This window comes from Galeopterus variegatus, unplaced genomic scaffold (assembly GCF_000696425.1).
Source record: "Galeopterus variegatus unplaced genomic scaffold, G_variegatus-3.0.2 Scaffold409, whole genome shotgun sequence".
NCBI classification, from domain to species: Eukaryota; Metazoa; Chordata; class Mammalia; order Dermoptera; family Cynocephalidae; genus Galeopterus; species Galeopterus variegatus.
The window spans coordinates 513,243-534,190 of NW_007726520.1; the positions used below are offsets into that span (position 1 = coordinate 513,243).

General features: G+C 43.0%; 1 protein-coding gene across 2 annotated transcripts in view; it reads left to right on the top strand.

The window, feature by feature from the left end:
- Nucleotides 1-906: 906 nt before the first annotated feature.
- Nucleotides 907-20,948, top strand: part of CMTR1 (cap methyltransferase 1) — a 59,454-nt gene continuing 39,412 nt past the window's right edge. Inside the window, exons 1-6 of one of the 2 annotated variants that reach the window (XM_008568435.1) lie at nucleotides 907-1,174; nucleotides 3,192-3,329; nucleotides 14,243-14,394; nucleotides 15,924-16,082; nucleotides 18,874-18,966; nucleotides 20,587-20,658. In XM_008568435.1, coding sequence (XP_008566657.1) covers nucleotides 3,197-3,329; nucleotides 14,243-14,394; nucleotides 15,924-16,082; nucleotides 18,874-18,966; nucleotides 20,587-20,658 — 609 coding nt within the window. In that variant the 5' untranslated portion in view covers nucleotides 907-1,174; nucleotides 3,192-3,196. The remainder of the gene's footprint in view (nucleotides 1,175-3,191; nucleotides 3,330-14,242; nucleotides 14,395-15,923; nucleotides 16,083-18,873; nucleotides 18,967-20,586; nucleotides 20,659-20,948) is intronic. The other variant, XM_008568434.1, reaches the window with a different exon arrangement.

Below are 20,948 nucleotides of genomic sequence, written 5' to 3' on the forward strand. Positions count from 1 at the left end.
AGTACAAGGCACAACTGCAGGAGTCAGACTGAAGGGTTTTGTAGGCCATCTTAAGGATATTGGCTTTATCCTAAGAGCAGTGGGAAGTCATTGATGGGTTTTAATCATTGATGCATTGGGACAGGATCAGATTTAATTTTTCGAAAAAAATAATTTTGGTTTTCTGAAGAATGTATTAGAAGGATCATGACTGGACACAGGTACGATGATTTGGAGATTACTGGAGAAATCCTGCTAAGAGAGGGTGAGTGCAAGAGCTGTGGCAATGGGAATGGAGATAAATGGACAGATTTGAGACGGGAGGTAAACTCAACTAAGTGTATTGGAGGCTCTGGGAACTGAGGAAGAGGGAGACTCCTCAGATTTCTGGTTGGAACAACAGGATGGATGGTAATGCCATTCACTGGGAAAAATGCAGGTTATGGGAGAATATAAAATGAGATTTGAATTTATGGGATTGAGGTGACTAGCGAGGATATCCAACAGGTTCTTGGCCATATTGGTCTGAAAATTGGAAGAGGGGTTTGGGATGGAGAGCCATCTGTGTCCATATGGTAAAACGCTACACGCTACATTCCTTTTTTCCTCTCGCCCTTCGTTCAACATCTGTCGAAGGTGTCCGATATGCTGGATGTTGTAGATAACAGCTGTGAACAAAAATACTGGGTTCTTGCCCTCAACCAGTCGGTAGTCTAGCTCTGAGTTCGTTCTTAATCTGTAAAACCAAGATGATAAAGAGACTGAGAGGCGGTAACGCGAAGGAAACTTGGACTAGTTTGTCTTTCCCCCGAGCTGGAAGAGAAACTCCTTGTTACTTCTGCTTTTGCGTGTTTTCCCAGTCGGCTCTTCCGCGCAGGCGCCCTGGGCCTCTCGGGGTGGGGGTGAGGGTGCAATAGGGAGGGCCAGAACCTGAGGGGCCTTTCCCGGGGCGAGGACTCGGCCGGGTGGGGGAGGGGGCGGGCGGCTGCCCCGTGACGTCATTAAGCTGCGCGGCCCGCAGGGCGGGACCTGAGCGCGACGGCGCGGCCGGCGGACCGAGGCGGGCTTGTGGGGAAACGAAAGTGAGGGAGGAGGCGGTGGCTCTGGCAGCGGCGGGGCCCGGCCCGGCAGCGGCAGAGACAGCGTCCTGACCCCCCTCTCTTTGCTCTCTGGCAGCTCGCCCTTTCCCCTCAGCGTGAGTGCCGACGCGCGGCCCGGGGGGAGCGAGCGGGCGGGCGGGCGGGCTCAGCATCCTTGTCCCCTCCACCGCTGCCTCGGCCCCACACCCGCTATCGTGACTCTCCCCGCCTCTTTTCCCTCCTATCCACCACCCCTGCCCCCCGCCGGCTTCCTGGATCCGGAGCTGTAGCTGACATACGTCTTTGCGCACACGTTCACACATTCACGTTGTCTTCAAATGAAGACTGGCCCGGGGAGATGGGAGGTCATCTCTTCCCTCTGTGAATAGGGGTGGCAGTGCGAAACTGAGGCGCAGGAAAAGAAGACTGTAGAAGGGTTTGAACCCCTTCCGTGGGGAAGCAGCAGGTAGAACCAGGCCCCCTGCCTTCCACTTAGAAGTTCCCCGCCACGGCACATTCTCTGGCATGTGTAGGTCATTTGAGCTGGGCACTGGTTAGCCGTGCGGCCATTCCCTTTTCGGGCCTCAGTCTTTTCCAGTGGAAGATGAGAGGGTTGAATTAGAAGATTTGGAAGACCCAAATCTAAGGTGATGTGCTCTGAGGAGGGCGTCAGCATCTCTTTCACAGTATTTCCTCTCCTTTTCTTGGACCCATCCCAATACAGGCTACATTGAGTTTCCAGTGCTTCCAATCTCTCCCAGAGTCGCTTAAGAATCAGAGGAGCCTTTTTCCGTTTGCTATGGCTAGAAACAGGCCCCGTGGTGGGCTTTCGTATAGGCCTTTTGGGGGTGGGGTGGGGGTGGATTTAAGACTGTTTTAAAGTGAAATGTGGCTCAGCCTGGTCTTGCTTTGTTTGCTCAATGTCTCCTGTTCTTCCTACTTCCCCAGGATAGCCCCTGCTTGTGCCTAGTAAGAGGCTGCTTCCTTAGGAAGGATGTGATTGTCCATTGGGTTGACTGGCTCATCTTTGAGCTGGCTAGAAGTGAAACTTGTGATCCAGAATTTTGTGAGGTTGGGGGGGATCAGTGGCACCTTTGTATTTCATTGCTTTCTTACTGTGGCTGCTGTGACCCATGCCGTAAGCCTGCTTTTGTGCTCCTGCACCTCCCCTTCCCCAAGGATTGCAGCCCAGCTGGTCACCCACCCTGTTTGCACTTCTTTTGAATTCTCTCTCTTTTCTGAGTTCTCTGCGGCCAATCAGTTGTGTGTAAACCACACTGTATTTATTATTTCTCTTCCTTGCTCATTAGTGTAATCATTCGTTAAGATTTCAAGATCTCGTAATCACTTCATTCCATCCCATGTTTTTCTCATGCTTACCTCTCATGTACCTACCCCTGGGCATGGATGATGGTGACATGGTGCCTGCCTGTTGCCATTCTTTTTTGTGGAGGTGGGTTCCTGTTCTTAAAATTATTATGTGCCTTAGTCCTATGATATAGCTGCCTCCAGTCCCAATAACTTTCCCACTTTTCTGTTTCCTCAGTCCTATGCCAGCCACTGCTTCCATTTCTTGCTCTGGTTAAAAACTTGCCTAATTCTTTTATATTTTCAAACATCATGAAGTAAACCAAAAACCAGTGTTTGAATTGTATTATGTAACCTCTTAATTGTTCTGGTAAAATAATAATAGTGAATGAACAATCATTCTGGGATGGTCCCTTCATCTTGGAAATATTGCTTGATATTTACTTATTTATTACATTTTATAATTCTTTTCCAGTGTACATTGTCATGCATGGCCAGTGTTGCATCAAAAGTATAGAATGACAAATACCCAAGGCTTTTTGTTTCCCCCTGTGGCTTGCAGAGTTGATCCATGACTTTTTTGTATCTGACACCAACAGGTCTAGCACCAAATTTTCCAGTAAAACTAACAGCTATTATTGAAAACCAGAGCTTGGGTAGCATCCTTTCTCAGATTCTGAGGAAGAGGCTATTCAAGTGCTGGCTCTGGAAAACGTTTGGAGTTACCAAATCCCATCCCACTGATGATTTATACTTCGGAATCCCTGGTCTGATACCAGTGGCTCTGACCCAAGGGCAGCTGACTGTCTGGATTTATGGTTGCAGTAACAATGAGGAGGAGAACTGACCCAGAATTTACTGCCCCCATCAAGAAACAGAAAAAAAGAGTTGCAGAGCTTGGCCTGAACCTCAGCTCCACGTCCGACGATGAACCTCCCTCCTCTGTCAATCATACAGCAAAAGGTATGCTTGCCTGTGTGGTCTAAGGCCACTGGCCATCTGGTTATTTGAATCCCTGGTGCTTGAATTGAACAAGTTTTACATAGAGATGTTGGCCATAGACTCTCTTCCCTCTGCTGTTTTAAGAGTGGGGAAACTTATTTTAAATAAAAAATTGGAATTTTTCCAGAAGTGCCTTAGTTCTCTTCCTAGTTTTTCAGTAGGTGGCACTCTTTTGCTGCCTTAAACCAGTTAGAAGTAGTGAGCATTAAGTGCTGTGTGTTCTTAATAGCTATTAATGTTCCTGGGGCTCTTTCCTAGGGGAAGGGCTCTTTGCTGCAGCAATTGGGCCTAATCTCTTCAGGTTTTTGCATGCTGTTTTCTCAATTCCTTCAGCAATTGTGGTCAGAAACACCACATTGTGGTGTATCATTATGTTCATTGTTTACATTAAGCTCAAAGGATTTCACTGATCTGATTGAAACTGGCATTTTGTTTTTGCCTGTTTTTTTAGGATTATGGACATTCACAGTTTCTTCAGATGCTTTCTTAGTGTCTAGGATCTTGCCTTAAATACCAAGCAATTAGAAGTAGCTCCATTTGCATTTACCATGACTTGCCAGCTGTATTATTTTCCTAGGGCTTCTGTAACAAATTACCACAAACCATGTGGTGTAAAACAGCAGAAATTTATTTTCTCACAGTTCTGGAGGCTAGATGTTCAAAATCAAAGTGTCAGCAGGGCCATGCTCCCTCTAAAGGCTCTTGGGAAGACCTTTTTTACCTCTTTTAGTTTCTGGTGGTTGCCAGCAGTCCTTGGTTTTCCTTGGTTTGTGGGAGCATAACTCCAGTCTCTGCTTCCACCTTCCCTTTGTGTATCTGTGTCCAGATTTCCCTCTTCTTATAAGGACATCAGTCATTGGACTAGGGTCCACAGTAATCTAGTATTACCTCATCTTAATTTGATTACATCTGCAAATACCTTGTTTCCAGATAAGGTCATATTCACAGGCTCTGGGTGGACATGATTTTTTGGAGGGACGTTATATTCAACCTAGTATACCAGCAGTCTTGCATTTGGGATCCTCTGTTGGATCACTGGTAACTGGAATGAAATTTGGTAACAAACTGGTGACTGAAAGGGTGTGAAGCATCCTTTGAAGGTGGTAGGAAATACAGTTTACTCACAAGTGGTAGGCTAATTGAAGGGCAGTTACTCATCAGATGTTACCGAGAAGCTAGTCCAGGGAGAAGCTTGACAGGTGGTACAGCTAATGGAGCATTTGGTGCGGCTGTGGTCTGGGCGGGATAAGATACTCTCTTATGACCTTGTGTGTGGAGGTATGTGTGCCTTTAAAGTCAAGGAGGCTTCCAGTGTAGGTGAGAAAGGCTGTTATGTAATTGGGGTTTCTAAGTGGGAAGGCAAAAACATATTGGGGCATTTGTTCTAGGGACTGTTAAGGAAAGGGAATTTTGCTTCTCACCTGGGATTTGAGCAGTTTGGTGAAGGTACAAGTCTCCTTGGGTAGGGCTCTAGGATATTGGCAGAGATGGCCTACAAGGGAAAAAGGTGGGGGGAGTGTCTAGGGAATAAGTGATGCTCAGGTGATGGAGGTATCTGCTTCTGAGTGGATCTTCGAGGACATTGTTCTCAAGTAACATCTCTTTGAAGTAAGGAGAGGACAACTCCCAGGTAAAAGAAGGTAAGTCTGGCGGGCCAGTGGTGCAATGGATAACACGTTTGACTACGGATCAGAAGATTCTAAAAGAAGGTAAGTGTATAAAGTTGAGGATCCTTTAAGGAAACCAGTCTGATTTAAATTTCAAGCTTTTAAAAATGTGACTATGAATTGATATTACTTCCTTGCTCCCACCCCCAAAACATATAAACACAATCCCTTTAATTTTACCAAATAGCTTTAACCTTTTCTGGAAGTAGCACTATATGACTCAGTTGGGATTGACTGTTGCTGTTGTGTGCACAGAATGGAAATTCAGAGGTAAGCTGGTCCCTTGTAAGTGTCTGGCAATAGGCCAGTTGGTCCCTTTCATTTGCAGAAAATGAGGCGGGAGGCAGAGGCAACTCAACATTGTGAGATTTCCCCAGGTTAACTTATTTTAGGAAGGGGCAGCTGCACACTGACACAAAAACTGAGGGCTAGAGTCTGCATCAACAAAACTTTTCTCTGTGCACCGACCCCCCACTCCCCCAGCCCCCATGCCTGGAATAGAGTAAACGCTCAGTAAATGTTTACTGGATAGAACTGATAAAAGGCAACAATAATATCTTTTCCAAGAAGCTTAAGATGCTTTACATCTTTCATTTTGCCAATCCCTCCTCCAGTCTGCAGAAGATCATTTCATTGAGTACTTAGCATTTATATCATCTGTGTTCTGTATCTGCTCCTCTTAGGTGTCCCCTGGACAGTGTGTTCTGGTAGTTTGCAGTCTCAACAGAAACTACACATCCCCTGATGTATATGCAGCTTTCCTATTAAAGTCATTACATTACAGGAGGGGTGTTTCCATTTGTTCCAACCACTTCTACCTGAATAGACTGTTCAAAGAGATGATTGAAAAATGCTCTTTGGGGAGAACAATTAGAAAAAGTATTAACTGTTTCTGTCTGTTAGGGCCTTGTGTTTTCTTCCTCTGGTAGAGCAATGCAGTGACTGATTAATAGATCTCTTTAGTTTAATCAGTTTGTTTATTTTACATTATTCACAAGGTAGCTACACTGCCAGGTCAGAGACTGACATGTGGCCAGAGTAAAGAAGAAAAGGGATGTTGTCATGGCCACTGTTGTATCATGTGTTCTTCTGAGGAGTTTGAAGGCAGTTTCTTTCTTTCTTTTTTTTTTTTTTTAAAGATGACCGGTAAGGGGATCTTAACCCTTGACTTGGTGTTGTCAGCACCACGCTCACCCAGTGAGTAAACCGGCCATCCCTATATGGGATCCGAACCCGTGGCCTTGGTGTTATCAGCACCACACTTCCCGAGTGAGCCACAGGCCGGCCCTGAAGGAGTTTCAAGTGTAAATAAACTCTTGGAAATTTGCTGTCAAATAACAGTCTTTTGAAGGAGAGGCAGATGAGGCAATTTTGTTCTTTTTGGTTGTTTCTAACAGGGAAACTGATCTAGAGCCCAAGAAAATTTCCTTTTCTCAGCCGTGCATCTAGTGTAGGCTCCTGGTCCTCCTGCATCTCGTTGCTTTGGAAGTTGCCAGGCTCCTTTACCAGCACCACATTAAAAGCACCTTCCCCTCCACCAGGTTTAATTCTTTCCTAAATAGGCTATTTGCCCTGAAACACCATTGCTTTCCTGTCAGCCCAGATTCATGACCTTAATCAAAAACTTCCTTTATTGGTATCTGTTTAAATTGCTCTAATGAGTTACCATTTGTCTGGCATGAAGGAGAAATTGAGTCTTTAAATAGGAATGAGTGTATTTCACAGCAGTTGTTAGGATGTGATGTTTATTAAAATTTGTAATTCTTCTGTATTTGTGTGCTGTTCATCTTGGCTATTCATGGAACCACTCCTCCTTGTGTGTTGCCACTGTCATTTTTAATCTTGGTATGTTTGCCTTACTGCTCTGTTGCCATGTGAAAAAATTTGCCAACAGTTGGGAAACCTCTGGTTCCTCTGTAAAATTAACTTTTCTTCTTTAAAATGGCTTAATAATGATTTCTATCAGGTAGCAAGGGAATCTTAAATAAAAACCCTAAATAATGTTTTGTGCTCTCTGGTAGGTTTTACAAGGGAGGCTCCCGAGGAGGTAAATGGAAGTGCCACACAACTTTGACAAGTTCTTAATACAACTAATGATTTTAATAGACTGACCTTATTACTTCTGTTAATTTATATCCTCATTACAAAATTGTCTGCTCAATGTTTGTTAAATTCTTATCAGTCTTGGGAAGCTAAATCTCCTCCTTAGTTCCTGCTGTAGCCACGATGATTGTCTCCTTTTCATCTGAAAATAATGGCTCCAAAGGCCCAGGGGTAAGAGTAAGTAGTGGCTATGGCAGTCTGTGGACATCAGAACTAATCTGGGGAACTGTGTCTTAAATCATGTCAAGCTGAGAATTGGCTTCATATACCACATGAGTAAAAGAGTGAAAGGAGACTTATTTGCCTATCCAGCACACTTCTTGATCTCCTCACAAGGAATTGCTTAGTAGGGTGATATTTTAGCTCCCATTAACCTCTCTCAGAACCCAGAAAGGATACCTTGGGAGGAGGAATGAGTGGAAAGACCTTTGTGCCAGAGTAACCACTGATTTGCTTAGTGAGCCTTCCACCTAAATTTGGTTCTCCCTGTCATTTTTGCCCAAAGTTGTTATGAAGAAAAAAGGAAACAAAAGATCTCTCTCTCAGATCCAAGGGTGGAGGAAACTCTGTATGCCCAGAATGTATGAATACCATTCCACTGCTTGTTGTTGGGTCCTTAAGCGAATCTAATGGCCTGGCAACTCATTAGAGCCGGAGCAAGGGCATACCCTTCTTTGAGAGGGATACCAGGTTTTTTAACCTTTTCATAGGTAGACCTATGAATGTCCAGATAGATAGCTGGAATACTGATTTAACATTGTAGTTTCTGATTAGTCAGGACCCTTCCCAGAAGGACCATTAGGGCTGTGCTCAGGGAGCTGCCCACATTCCTGGTACCACCTCTTTCTGTATTAAGCAGTACAGGTTGAAGGTGGGGAAGCAACTGAGTAAAGAGAATCTGTACTTTTGGAAGTGCAGTTCTTTAGCATGTGGGCACTGTGTTGCAGAGCACATCTCTCTCTTCTGCGTGGGAGATCATAGATGAGAGGCCCAGGGATAGTCTTGAGCCACTCAGGAGGCCTTTCCCCTCAGATCTACTGCTCTCTGAAGATTTCTCTGGAAAGGAACCAACCTCTTCCCACAGCTTAGGAAGGTAATTTATTTCTTTATAGCTTTATTTTTTAATCCTGATTTTCAAACTAATATATTCTTATTTCTCACAAGTGCAGAAAATGCAGAAAAGTGCACAACAGAAAATAAATATCACCTCATCTCTGTTTCCATGGTTACTCATTGTTAGTGTTCTGGGTCTTTCCTTCTGAATGGCACACTCTGGCACTCTGACGTGTGCTGCATTGGTCCATGTAAGCAGGTCAGCTCCTTATTAAGAGAATTGGATAGCCACCTTAAGGGAAAGGGGCAAATTTTGTGTTTTTCATACAGGGGCTTTCTCAACCAAAATTCCCCTTGCTTTCTGGTTAGGAACCAGAATTTTGGTTTTTAGTTTATTCTAATTTTTTCATGAGTTCACCTGCCTTGTCTTTCATTTACAAAATGTTATATTCTTAAAAAGACGCACATTTATCTGTTAGATTTTTAAGCTCTCTGAGGGTTGTTACTTTTGCATAGTACCCTGTCGTATATGGCATGGTCCTTTTATATAGAATAGGTCCTAAACCAAATAGTTGTCTGATCTGTTAGACAATATCAGCGTTCTGAATTCTGACACATGTCCTATTTCACCCTACTGAGGGTAGGGTGGTGGGGAGCTAAATCATAGCCCAAGGAGAGTTCAGTTCTCTGTTAGGATAAAGGTATTCCATCCTTATCTTTAAACTTTTCAAGTCTGAACACCTTGCACGAGTTGTACGAAGTGTTCTAAGAAAAAATACTGTATCTTAAGGAGTCATATACTCATTGGGTCCTCAGGAAAGGTGACACCTGGCTGACATATCTTTAAATTCACTACAGTAAGCAATTAACTAATTTCTATTAAATGGAAAGCCTCAGTCCAGGTGTTGGGGATACAAAGTTGACTGTGACATAACTTGTTCTCTAGGAGTGACCTTGTCCAGTGGGGACAACATGTGACAAATGATAACTCGCTGTAAGCAGTGTGATCAGTGCTGTGCAGAGAGCATGAATACTGGTGCTCCTGGAGGACAGTAGAAAGGACAGTTAGGCCTGGGGTGCTGGGGAATACTATGTTCTTTTCGAATGTCAACCCATAGCACGTTTGTGTTGTACTAGGGAAATGGATGGATCAGTGCAGATAGGCTTTAGAATTGTGATGTAGTCTTCAAGTTATGAATACCTGAGCAGTGACCACCTCGGGTCTATAAAAAATTGTTTTACAAGGCTGTTCTCTGTGTCTTTCCTCAACACCTCCCAGAAGCAGCCACTCTTTGCAACATCTTTTCTCAGCAACTTCTCTTCTTCCTCAAAGAAGTTGTGTCATATTGCTAAGTAAGTTTTTTCATATTTATTTTATTTCACATTTATTTATTTTAAATTGTAATAGATAATATAGTCACATGGTTTTAAGTCAAAAAATATAAAAAGATAGCCAGTGAAAGCTCTCATGATATAAAAATGTAAATCAAGTTAATTTCCACTTTTTCTGAGTAATCATTTTGGTATTCTGTCTCAACCTGCATGTGTGGGATAATCAGTTTTATTGGTTGTCTTATATATTTTTCCTTCCAAAAGCTCTTTATGCAATTATAAGAAATAAAAATTTGTAACCATTTTTTTACTCTTTAGTACACAAGAGTTTGGATGCCATGCTCATTCTTTTGACTGTGTGTCTTGGTGATCTATTTCAATATATAGAGGACAGGTTCTCAGGCTTTCTTGGTTTTTGGCACCCTTGGTGTTCCCATGACTTTTTTTTTTTACCGTGTCCCTGGGCCAAAAGAAATACCTAACAGTTTCGTTTATTAAGTATTTATTTAGGACTAAATAACAAGCATTTGTATCCTGACTAATAAACATTTGGAAAAAATATATACATTGAAAAAAAGTTTTCATTTTATCCTTAAATAACCATATTTACTTATTAATGAGATTTGTTCACTGTTGACACTGTACAACTTCTCAAGTCTTGGAATCAGATTGGACACCAACACCTCCGTTTCCTGTTGTGCATTCCTCCTGGTTCATGATTTATACTATTTTCAGCAGGAATATACAGAAATTAACCAAATTTTTGAGATACAGCATATTTCCAAATTTGGGTGGGTTTGCCTGAGAAACTCCCTGAATAAAATTACAGTGGTTTGAAGTAGTTTTCAAGTTAATGGATTTATATATTTACATAAGAAAGGAAAGAGCCAATGACAGTAAATATCCAGACCGAGGATCATCCCACTTTGAATAGGGGACAGGTAGCCTACCACTTCTGGCAGCTGCTCAGGTGAATCTTATTCGGAGTTCTTTGACAACATGATTGTTGACAATGAAGATGATGGCTTAGGTCCTGAAGATTGCCAGCTCCCTCCTAGAGTGTTTAGCTCCTCTTCCCTCTTGTTTTTTCCCCAGTTTTCTCCCTGCGAGCCAGCTGTTCTCTTGGGCTACACTGTGGACCCACTCTGTCATAGGCTTGAAGGACTGTGAAAGCAAAGAACAAGGAGATTGTATTAGTCCATTTCTGTTGCTTATAAAAAAATACCTGGAACTGGGTGATTTTTAAAAATTTTATTTTTTTCAGTTTCAGAGGCTAGGAAGTCAAAGTCCAGGGAACACATCTGGTGAGAGTCTTCTTGGTGGTGGTTTTACAGCAATGCAGAGGTCTCACATGACAGAAAATGGCAGAGCAGGGAGAGAGAGGGACTATCACGTGTTCTCCTTTTTAAAACCCTCATAACCACACCCACGATCACCATTAAGTCATAACTTAATCACTTCTTCAATGCCCCACCTTTCAATTCCCATAATAGGATTTCCTACCCTCAACAGTTACAGTGAGAAGTAAGCTCTGATATATGGTCTTCGGGGGACATAATTCAGTTAGTCCACAACATTCTGCCCCTGGCCTCTAAAGTTCATGTCCTTCTCACAGGTAAATACATTCATTCCATCCTTAAAGTCTTAACCTGTTTCAACTCAAAGTCCAAAGTTCAAGGTCCCATCTGTGAAATCAAAACAAGTTATCTACTTTTAAGATACAATGACGGGATAAACATAGGGTGCATATTCCCATTCAAAAAGATAGAAATAGGCCAAAAGAAAGGGGTAACAGGTCCTAAGCAGGTCTGAAACCTAGCAGGGCAGGTGTTAAATCTTAGAGCTGGCAGATCACACACCTTGACTCCGTATTCGATGTCCTCTGCATGCTGGTGCAGGGGTTGGGTCCCCAGGTCCTCAGGCAGCTCTGCTTCTATGGCTTTTCTGATCTCAGATGATGCTTTAGCTATTGCAGGCTGGCATTACATGCTGGTAGCTCTACAATTCTGGGTTTCCATGGCAGTCTTGCTCTCATGGCTCCACTAGGCATGGCACTGATGGGGTTTCTCTACTGCAACTCCAACCCCGTGTTTCCATTCAGCATTGCTCTAGCGAAGGCTCTGTGTAGTGACTCCACCCTGTGACAGATCTCTTCCTGGGTCCCCAGGCTTTTCCATACATCCTTTGAAATCAGGGTGAAGGCTTCACAGCTCTGGCATTCTGTGTGCCTGCAAACTTAACGCCATGTAGATGCCACCAAGACTTCCAGCTTGTATTTTCCAAAGCTGCAAGTCCAGCCACACCTGGGACCAATTTAGCCACAGCTGGAGCAGCCAAAGCAGCTGGAAGCAGTTTCTTGAGGTGGCTCTGGGCAACAAGCCTGAGGGGAGGGCACCTCGTGCCTGTTCTCTGAGACCATTCTGTCTCCCTAGGCCTCTGGGCCTGTAATGAAAGATGCAGCCTTGAAGATCTTTGAAATGCCTTCAAGGCCTTTCTCTCATTCTCTACCACATGGCCAGGCTGCTGCAAATTTTCCAAATCTTTATGCTCTACTTCTGTTTCTTCTGTACTAATTTCTTTAGCAAATGGTGGCTGGGCTACACCCTTGCTTTCATGGCCAGGATGAAAGTTTTCAAACTTTTTGCTCTCTGCTTTCTTTTGAATTATAAATTCTGGCTTTACGTCATGCCTTTTTTGCCATAACTCAGCATAGACTGTTGCAAGTAGCCATGCAACTTCCTGAATGCTTTGCTGCTTAGAAATTTCTTCCACCAAATACCCTGGGTCAGCACCTCGAAGTTCCACATTCCATAAAACTTTTGGGCATGAACAGAATACAGCCAAGTTCCTTGCAAGTTCAAAGCAAGGGTGATCTTTGCTCTAGTTTTCATTAAATATCTTCTTGTTTACATCTGAGATCTTCTCAGAAAGGCCTTTACTGTCCATATTTCTATCAGCATTCTGCTCACCACCATTGTGATTTTCGTGTCTTCTAAATTCCCACCAGAAGGCTGGCCTGTGGCTCACTTGGGAGAGTGCGGTGCTGATAACACCAAGGCCAAGGGTTTGGATCCCTATATAGGGATGGCCGGTTAGCTCACTTGGGAGAGTGTGGTGCTGACAACACCAAGGCAAGAGTTAAGATCTGGGGCTGGCCCGTGGCTCACTCGGGAGAGTGCGGTGCTGATCACACCAAGGCCAAGGGTTTGGATCCCTATATAGGGATGGCCGGTTAGCTCACTTGGGAGAGTGTGGTGCTGACAACACCAAGGCAAGAGTTAAGATCTGGGGCTGGCCCGTGGCTCACTCGGGAGAGTGCGGTGCTGATAGCACCAAGGCCACGGGTTCGGATCCTATATAGGGATGGCCGGTTTGCTCACTGGCTGAGCGTGGTGCTGACAACATCAAGTCAAGGGTTAAGATCCCCTTACCGGTCATCTTTTAAAAAAAAAAATAAAAAATCCACCAGCAGCTAAGCTTTTTCTAGCCTGCTGCTTCAGATTCTCCCAGCCTCTCAACACCCAGTTCCAAAACCACTTCTATATTTTCAAGTATGTGTTATAAGCAACACCCCACTTCTCTAGTACCAATTTTCTTTATTAATCCATTTCTGTTGCTTATATCAAAATACCTGAAACTGGGTGATTTAAGAAAACAAAATTTGTTGTTTACAGTTTTGGAGGCTGGGAAGTCCAAAAGCCAGGGAACATATCTGGTAAGGATCTTCTTGGTGGTGGCTTTACAGCAATGCAGAGGCCTCACATGGCAGAAAATGGCAGAGCAGAGAAAGAGAGACTGTCATGTGTTCTCCCCTTTTTTTAATTAAAAAATTTTTTTATTAGCATATTCATTGTTACAAATCATACTTATTCTTTATGCCCCTTATTCACCTCTCCCCTTCCCCCTCCCTCCTTCCCCTTTCTCTTCCCATGTGCTCTCCTTTTTAAGGCCCTCAGAACCATGTCCATGACCACCATTAAACCATCAACTTAATCACCTCTTCAAGGCCCCACCTTTCAATTACCATAATAGGATTTCCTACCCTCAACAGTTACAGTGGGAATTAAGCTTCTAATATATGAACTTTGGGGTACATAATTCGATCAGTCCACAGCAGAGATTAAGCAATCAGAAACTGTTGGTCTAATGATGGAATTATTGAAAATGTAACCAGGCATCAGTGCTTAGAAATTGATGTTCAATTGTTCAATTAATAAACAGCAGCAACAAATAACAATCATATCTTCAGTAAATACACTTTATATTTGGCAATTTACTTTCAAACAAATTATTTCACTTAATCTTTGAACAACCCTGTGAGGTAGGTATTATCTCCCAGTTTTGTAGTGGAGGAAATTGAAAGGTTGGGGAAGGAAAACTGTTACTTTTGAGCTCCCATTGTGTCAAGTTCATTAGAAACTTTTTATGAATTGCCCAAGATTACGTAGCTAGTGAGTGGTAAAGAATAGATTTGAGGTTGGCCAGTTGGCTCAGGTATACAGTTAGCACAGCCTTATAACACCAAGCTCATGAGTTTGGATCCTCATACTGGCCAACCTCCAGAACAAACAAAAAAGAATAGATTTGACCCTGGATCATTTAATGAACTTTACGTGTACAATGCATAAACTGAACACTAGTTGAATAAATGAAACTTGGACTTCTAGAAGCTATTTTGTGCCAGTGTTTCATCTAAACATTTTCCTTTTTCTTTTCCAGCATCTGCCACAAGCCTCAGTGGGTCAGACAGTGAGAATGAAGGGAAGCAACGCAGCTCTGACTCATTTGATGATGTGTTCAAAGCAGACTCCCTTGTGGAGGGAACTTCTTCTCGCTACTCCATGTATAATAGCTTCTCCCAGAAGCTTATGGTATGTCAGCACTTGGGTTGGGTTTCTAAAGCTCCACCGGCAGAGTGAGAGAAGGACAATTTGTATGGTATGAAAAGGAGAAAAGTTAGGGCATGGGTTTTTACTCTGCTTTTCAGTTACTGAAGTTTAGTAGAGAAAGTGTGGCCCCCTTCTTGATGGAAATATCTATCATATTTGAATCATCTATGGGAAATGACTGCTTAGGCCTGTTTTTCCTGTTCTGTCTAGAACTGGATCACCTTTTAGTATCCTTAGTAATGAGTTCTTATTATTAGCACATGTGAATATACTTCCCTAAACATGGATGTGTGTCAGTGGCTAAAGAGGCTTCATGCTGTGTTTTTCTGCTCTAGTGAGTGATCTCAAAAGAAATGACTAAAATCCTCTTCATTCCCAGGTGCCTAAAATAAATAGAAGAAGTGTGGTCTTTTCTTTCTAACAGAAGGCCAAATTCTCTTTCCCAGCTTTCAGATCCCATTGATACATCACAAGAAGGAAGGTGAATAGGAAGACCCGCTCACTTTCCTCATCAGACTTTAGTGTGTGTGTGCAAAGGTTAGGGAAAGCCAAGTTTGCCTTTCATCTAGTTTCAGGAGTGTCATAGTTGATGCCTCCATTTTCTTTTGGGTTTATTTAAGAATGAGAACTGCCACTGCTGAAGTCATAGGTCAGGATTCTAGTTTGGAGGCCACAAGCTTTGGGGAAGTGGAAGATGGGGAGGCTTGTGACTCAGTTAGCTTCTTTGACTTGGGGGAAGGATATGTGGCTACTGTAGGAATTCCATCCAGCTCTTGAGCTGGTAATGCCCCTTTCAAAGGGAATATAAAGCCTCCAGGAGGAATTAGACCTTCTTAGAATTGGAATTCTTTTATTAGGCAAGGGTCTGTGGGATTTGGGTCGCTGATCTGTAGGGTATGCACCTAGGCCCACTAACTCTAGATTTTAGTGTGAGCTTATAGATGGTTGACATTTTAAAAAGTGTTTCTGTCCCAGGATCTAATAGTACCTTCTGCACCACAGTTTTACATGAAGTGAGTTTTCAGGTAATGTCTTGATTAAGTGGGCTCCTACAAACCCTTGTTGTCCTTGCCTAGTAAGGCTATCTGATAGGCTGAGGGTAAGGTAGAAGTTACTGCTTGAAGCGATTCCATTTTAAATTATGTTTTCTTTATCAACTCTACTCTAGATCTACTTCTCACTTAATCAGACAAATTAGCTGGAAGGGTAAGTTGTGCAAATGTCCCGTCAGGTTCATTAAGTATTCTTGGTGTTTTTAATTACAGCTATGAGGTCCCTTCTCATTTATCCAACTTCTGGTTGCCCTAGACTTTCACCTTCCAGAATAGACAGGGCCCACAGTATGCTGCAGTTTTTTTATTTATACTTCTTTTCTTCATTAGGCTAGAAGGCAAACTTTAGGCCTTACGCAGATCTATATTTCTCAAGATCTGGCACAATGTCTGTGATGTGATAGTGGCTAAATGAATGTCTCTTGGACTGAATTGTGTTCCATTACTTCTCTTTTTCAGGCCAAGATGGGCTTCAGGGAAGGTGAAGGATTGGGTAAATACAGCCAGGGTCGGAAGGACATTGTTGAAGCCTCTAGTCAGAAAGGTCGAAGAGGCTTGGGCCTGACGTTGCAGGGCTTTGACCAGGAGCTGAACGTGGATTGGCGAGATGAGCCAGAGGTAACTGGTGTGGGGACGAGGAGACAGGAAAGCTCCTTTTGTTTTTGGATGCATGACTTTAAGAAGCTATCTATCTTTACAAACTAGAAATCTCCAAAGGCAGTATGAACAGGGTGATTAGTGGAGGATGGAATTAATTTCTTACATGAAAGGTACTGAGGATGTCCAGAATGGAAGACAGAAGACTTGGGGAGATATCATAAGATGTTTTGTTTCCTGTTGCTTTATAGAACTGCCTAAGACCAGTGGGTAGAAGATGCTGGAAGGCAGAATTTGGCTGCATAAAGAACTTTAATAAATAGATACAGCTCTCTACAGGTGGACTAAGATACCTCACGAGGAAGTGGGCTCCCTCTGCTAAAAGGAATCAAGTGGGCCAAATGAGCAGCCACTCTCCCATTGTGGGAGTGACTGACTTAGCTGCCCTCTAAGGTCCTTGTACCTGCACAGGTTTATGCCATCTGGCTTCTAAACAGGTGCTTGTTTATGCCATATAGCTTTTTTACTGTGCATTTAGTCCACTTATCTACTTGTGTACCAGTTTGTTTTAACCCTGAAGAACAAAAAAGTCTCTTACTGTCCCTTTTCATGGCATAGATAATGTTGAGATGTAGTTTTTATTCATTTATGTTCCACAAAGGATTTGAAGTAAGTATATAATAAAAGCACCTAAAAATAATGATGTTCCCATTACAGAGTTGGAACTAGAGTAAATAGAACACAAATGTCTAGCTTTCTAAATAGTTGCTGTAGTTGAGCTCCAGATGTGGCTCCGAACTCTGAAAAATTGGTTTTATTTGTCTCCCTCATGTTCTAGTTCAGGAAATAACTCCCATGAATCTGAGCATGATAAAAGCCTAATGAGGCTTCAGAGTAAGATTATGACAAGCCAGGAGGTAATGGGTTCTGGGAGTGGTCTTGCTGTGTTGCCTTATAGTTGTGAGGAGATGAGACCAGCAGAATAGCAGACAAGGCAATATAGAATAGGGTAAATACTTGTAATTGGTTGCTAGATGTAGATTTTATCCTCAGAAATACCTGGTGCTTTCCATGTCCTCATTTTCGTGAATCAAGAGTCCCCATCCTTTCAGTGGGGTAGAGTTAGAACTAATTTTGCTAAATTCAAAATCTGGAATCTGCCCATAAAATCTGTTTTTAATGGAGACAGGCTATTGAAATTCCTTTTGGGGGTGAGGCTGTCCCAGTTACTATTTACCATAATTCAGTTTTTCTCCTGCAAAAGATGCACTATAAGTAAGAGTTTGTAAGCAAGAGTTTGGCTCAACTATCAGTTGGTAGCCACTTTTTTAAAGCAGATGAGTCTGGGTGGCCTGAGGTGAATATTCAGACCTGTGTCACCATTGAGAAAAATGCTTAGTGGCTACTGTAGCCCAGAAATGTGCAAGGTCTGAACTTTCTGACAAAGTTCACTCTGTAGGTAGTCTTAATATTCAGACTTCCGTGGGGAGATTGAGTCTGATTTTTCTCTCCACATGAGCATCCAAAGTGTATATGGGCTAGAGTTTATAATTTACAACCATTTATGCTTAACAGTGATGGATTTGACCAGGAGAAGCCATGATTTGCTGCCAGATTTATGGACAAAATGCTTCAGTATTTTTTCTTTTCAACTTTTTCTCTGTCGATGGTGGTTGGGATGCCCTTAAGACCTTGCATTGTGACACCATTTTATGCCTTTCGGACCATGTAATATTACCTTTAATCATGTTGATTCAATTTGCAATGGTGAATCTCTTCTCCACACTTGCTGGGGAGGCAGTGTGTGAAGCTGCCATGCAGGTTAACCACCTGTTTCTGTTTTGTAATTCACATGTCTCTAGCCCAGTGGTACTTAGCCCTAGCTGCACAGTAGAATCATCTGGGGACTTTAAAAAATGTTCTCACGCCCAGTCCCCACCTCAGATCAATACAATCATGTACTCTGGAGGTGGAAGCCAGGCCTCATCAGTATGTTTTAAAAGCACTGCAGATAATTCTAATGTATACCCAGGGTGAAAACCACTGGTTTTTTGGGCCGGCCCGTGCTCACTCGGGAGAGTGCGGTGCTGATAACACCAAGGCCCCGGGTTCGGATCCCACACAGGGATGGCTGGTTCGCTCACTGGCTGAGCGTGGTGCTGACAACACCAAGTCAAGGGTTAAGATCCCCTTACCGGTCATCTTATAAAAAAAAAAAACACCGGTTTTAGCCTGTAGGGAAAGTAATTGAAAAATTAAGATGAAGAGTACCCATTAGAGATGCCAATTTCTGCTCTGTCTTGGAATGAATGGGTGAGGAGTCTTGTTTACCAATTTCTGGGTTATTTTGTGAATAACACTTTGAAGGAATCAGGAGGTGAGACTCATTGCCTGATTTAATTACCTTATCATAGACTTCTCTTGTATGTGATAACTGCCTGTTTACTTCTCTGTGTCCCCACTGCTCTGTATGTAAACTCCTTGGGTCAAGGACCATGCCTTATTTAATTGCATTCTAAGCACTTAACACATAGTAGGTACTTATCAAATAACATGGAGACAAATGAAAGGAATCTGAAGGTTTGGGAGGTTTCTAAGTATTCTAACCAGAATTGGAGCTTGCCTTCAGAAGTTCAACTTTAGAATTCTGGCACTAACTGCTCATGTCTGAGCACTGCATTTGGCCTCAGCAGCCTGGACCCTTCTCAGTCTGTCTGAGTCCTTCCTGATTGTTTTTGAGAAGACCTAGTGAGTTGGGACTAGCCCCGAGGGTCTGTCTTACCTGATTTACTTGCCTCTCTTTTGTTTGTAGCCCAGTGCCTGCGAACAAGTGTCATGGTTCCCAGAATGTACCACCGAAATACCTGACACTCAGGAAATGAGCGATTGGATGGTTGTGGGAAAGGTAGGATTTCAAAATGTACCGACTTCTTGGCTGTCTTCTGACTTTTCTCCTCCTCAAATCCAGTATGTATGTATTTTTGCAGTTTAAGAAAAATGTGGTTCTGACCATGCTGACAGGAATAAAACTGTGCCAAGAGGGTGTGTCCTGGACTTTACAAATATGCCCCTGGGATATGTGGCAGACAGGTTTTTTCCCCCTCCTAGTCATTTAACTTGCAACGTAGACAAAATGTAAAACCTCTTTTCCTCATGGATGCTTTTTGGAGTGGCTTATTGTATATCTATGTATATTCTGGTCACTGCAAGGCACTGTTCCAGGTAGGTGAAAGGCACTGTCCTTGTCCTCAGTGATGAGGGAATTGTTACATCTCCTTCTAGAAAACTGTAGGAATAAAGTTGATGCCTACCAAATCAGTATGGTCTAGAAAGCAGTCCCAAGACCCTTTCAGGGGGTGCACAAAGCCAAAACTTTTTATAATGATATTGAAAACTTAATTACCCTTTCCACTCTCATTCTCTTGCAAATGTCCAGTAGAGTTTTCCAGAGCCTATGACAGGTAATATTACAACTAATTGAATGCAAGAGCAGAAAGGAGAATCTAACCTTTTTCTATTAGGCCAGACATCGAAGAGATTTGCAAAAATGGAAAACAGTACCCACTCTCCTCACTAAACTTTTTTTTGGAAATAGTTATTTTTTTTTTTGTCTTTTTGTCTTTTTTTCGTGACCGGCAACGGATCGCAACCCTCAGTGTCGCACCCGTACCGGACCGGGACCGGCAACGGGATCGCAACCCTCGGTGTTGCCCCCGCTCCTCGCTCAGCCAGTGAGCCGCCGGTCTGCACATGGGATCCGAACCCTCGGCGGGAGCGCCGCCGCGCTTCCCAAGTGGCGCACTGTAGCAGTGCGCCACCGGGCCGGCCCGGAAATAGTTATTTTTCATTAAAAATATGTTATCTATGTTAATATAACATTGTTTTTTAAAAAACTGAATTAAGAAATATTTTAAAATCTTTTCAGTTTTAATTTCTGATAATAAACATTGATATCTATCTATCCCACATAAACAAAAACTCGTTGGGGTCTGATTTTTGAGAGTACAACCTCAGACTACAAAGTTTGAGTATCATTGGTTTTAGAGGTAGCCTCTCTCAGGGGGTTGGACTTGACATTCCCATGAGAGCACTTTGAGCCCTTGTTTTCTATAATGCTACCAAGTCAGTGCCTGGTATCATGCATTTGTACTCATCACAGAGTGAGAGGCTTCCTGGTGGAAACAGGCTTATGTCATTTGGGGCATTCCCCATCCTTCTGCCTCCATGCTCTAGGGCAAACAGTTTGAATATCTCCTTCCTGTTTGCTTTTCCCAGCCTCAGCATTCATAAGTCTTGTATCCATATGGTGTTCTACTCAGAGCTCCCAGGAGGCTGCTTCATCTTGCAGCCATCTGGAGTGTAGCAAGAGGGATTTAAGATTTTCTCTTTCCTACCCCTCAGGGATTGATGTTTCTTGGCAGGGACTCGAGCCCCTTCTTGCTCTACTCACTTGGAACCCTAATTTCTCCATCCCCTAAAATGTAGTCACATGTGGTCATTATTTATTGTTTTCTTCTCCCTGTAGAAAAAGATGATTATTGAAGATGAAACAGAGTTTTGTGGGGAAGAGCTGCTTCACAGTGTATTGCAGTGTAAGGTAAGTCCTTGTGGCTAGATCCAGACTTGAAAACCTTATGTGAGGTGATATGCTAGGCTTTTCCAGTTCTCCTTTTAAGTCAGTTGTGGGAGGGCTGAAGTTAAGATTTTTCCTGGAGATTGGATGTGTGACTTGGCATCCTTTTCCCTGGTAACTGTCCTGCCTTGTAGTGTTGTGATATCCCTGTGGTCAGCAGCCAGGAAAGGATTCACTTATCCTCAGTGGATTGGTTCTTTGCAATCTTGAGGGGACCTGGTATAGTGAAAGGTTTGGAATCATTCTTTAGCATC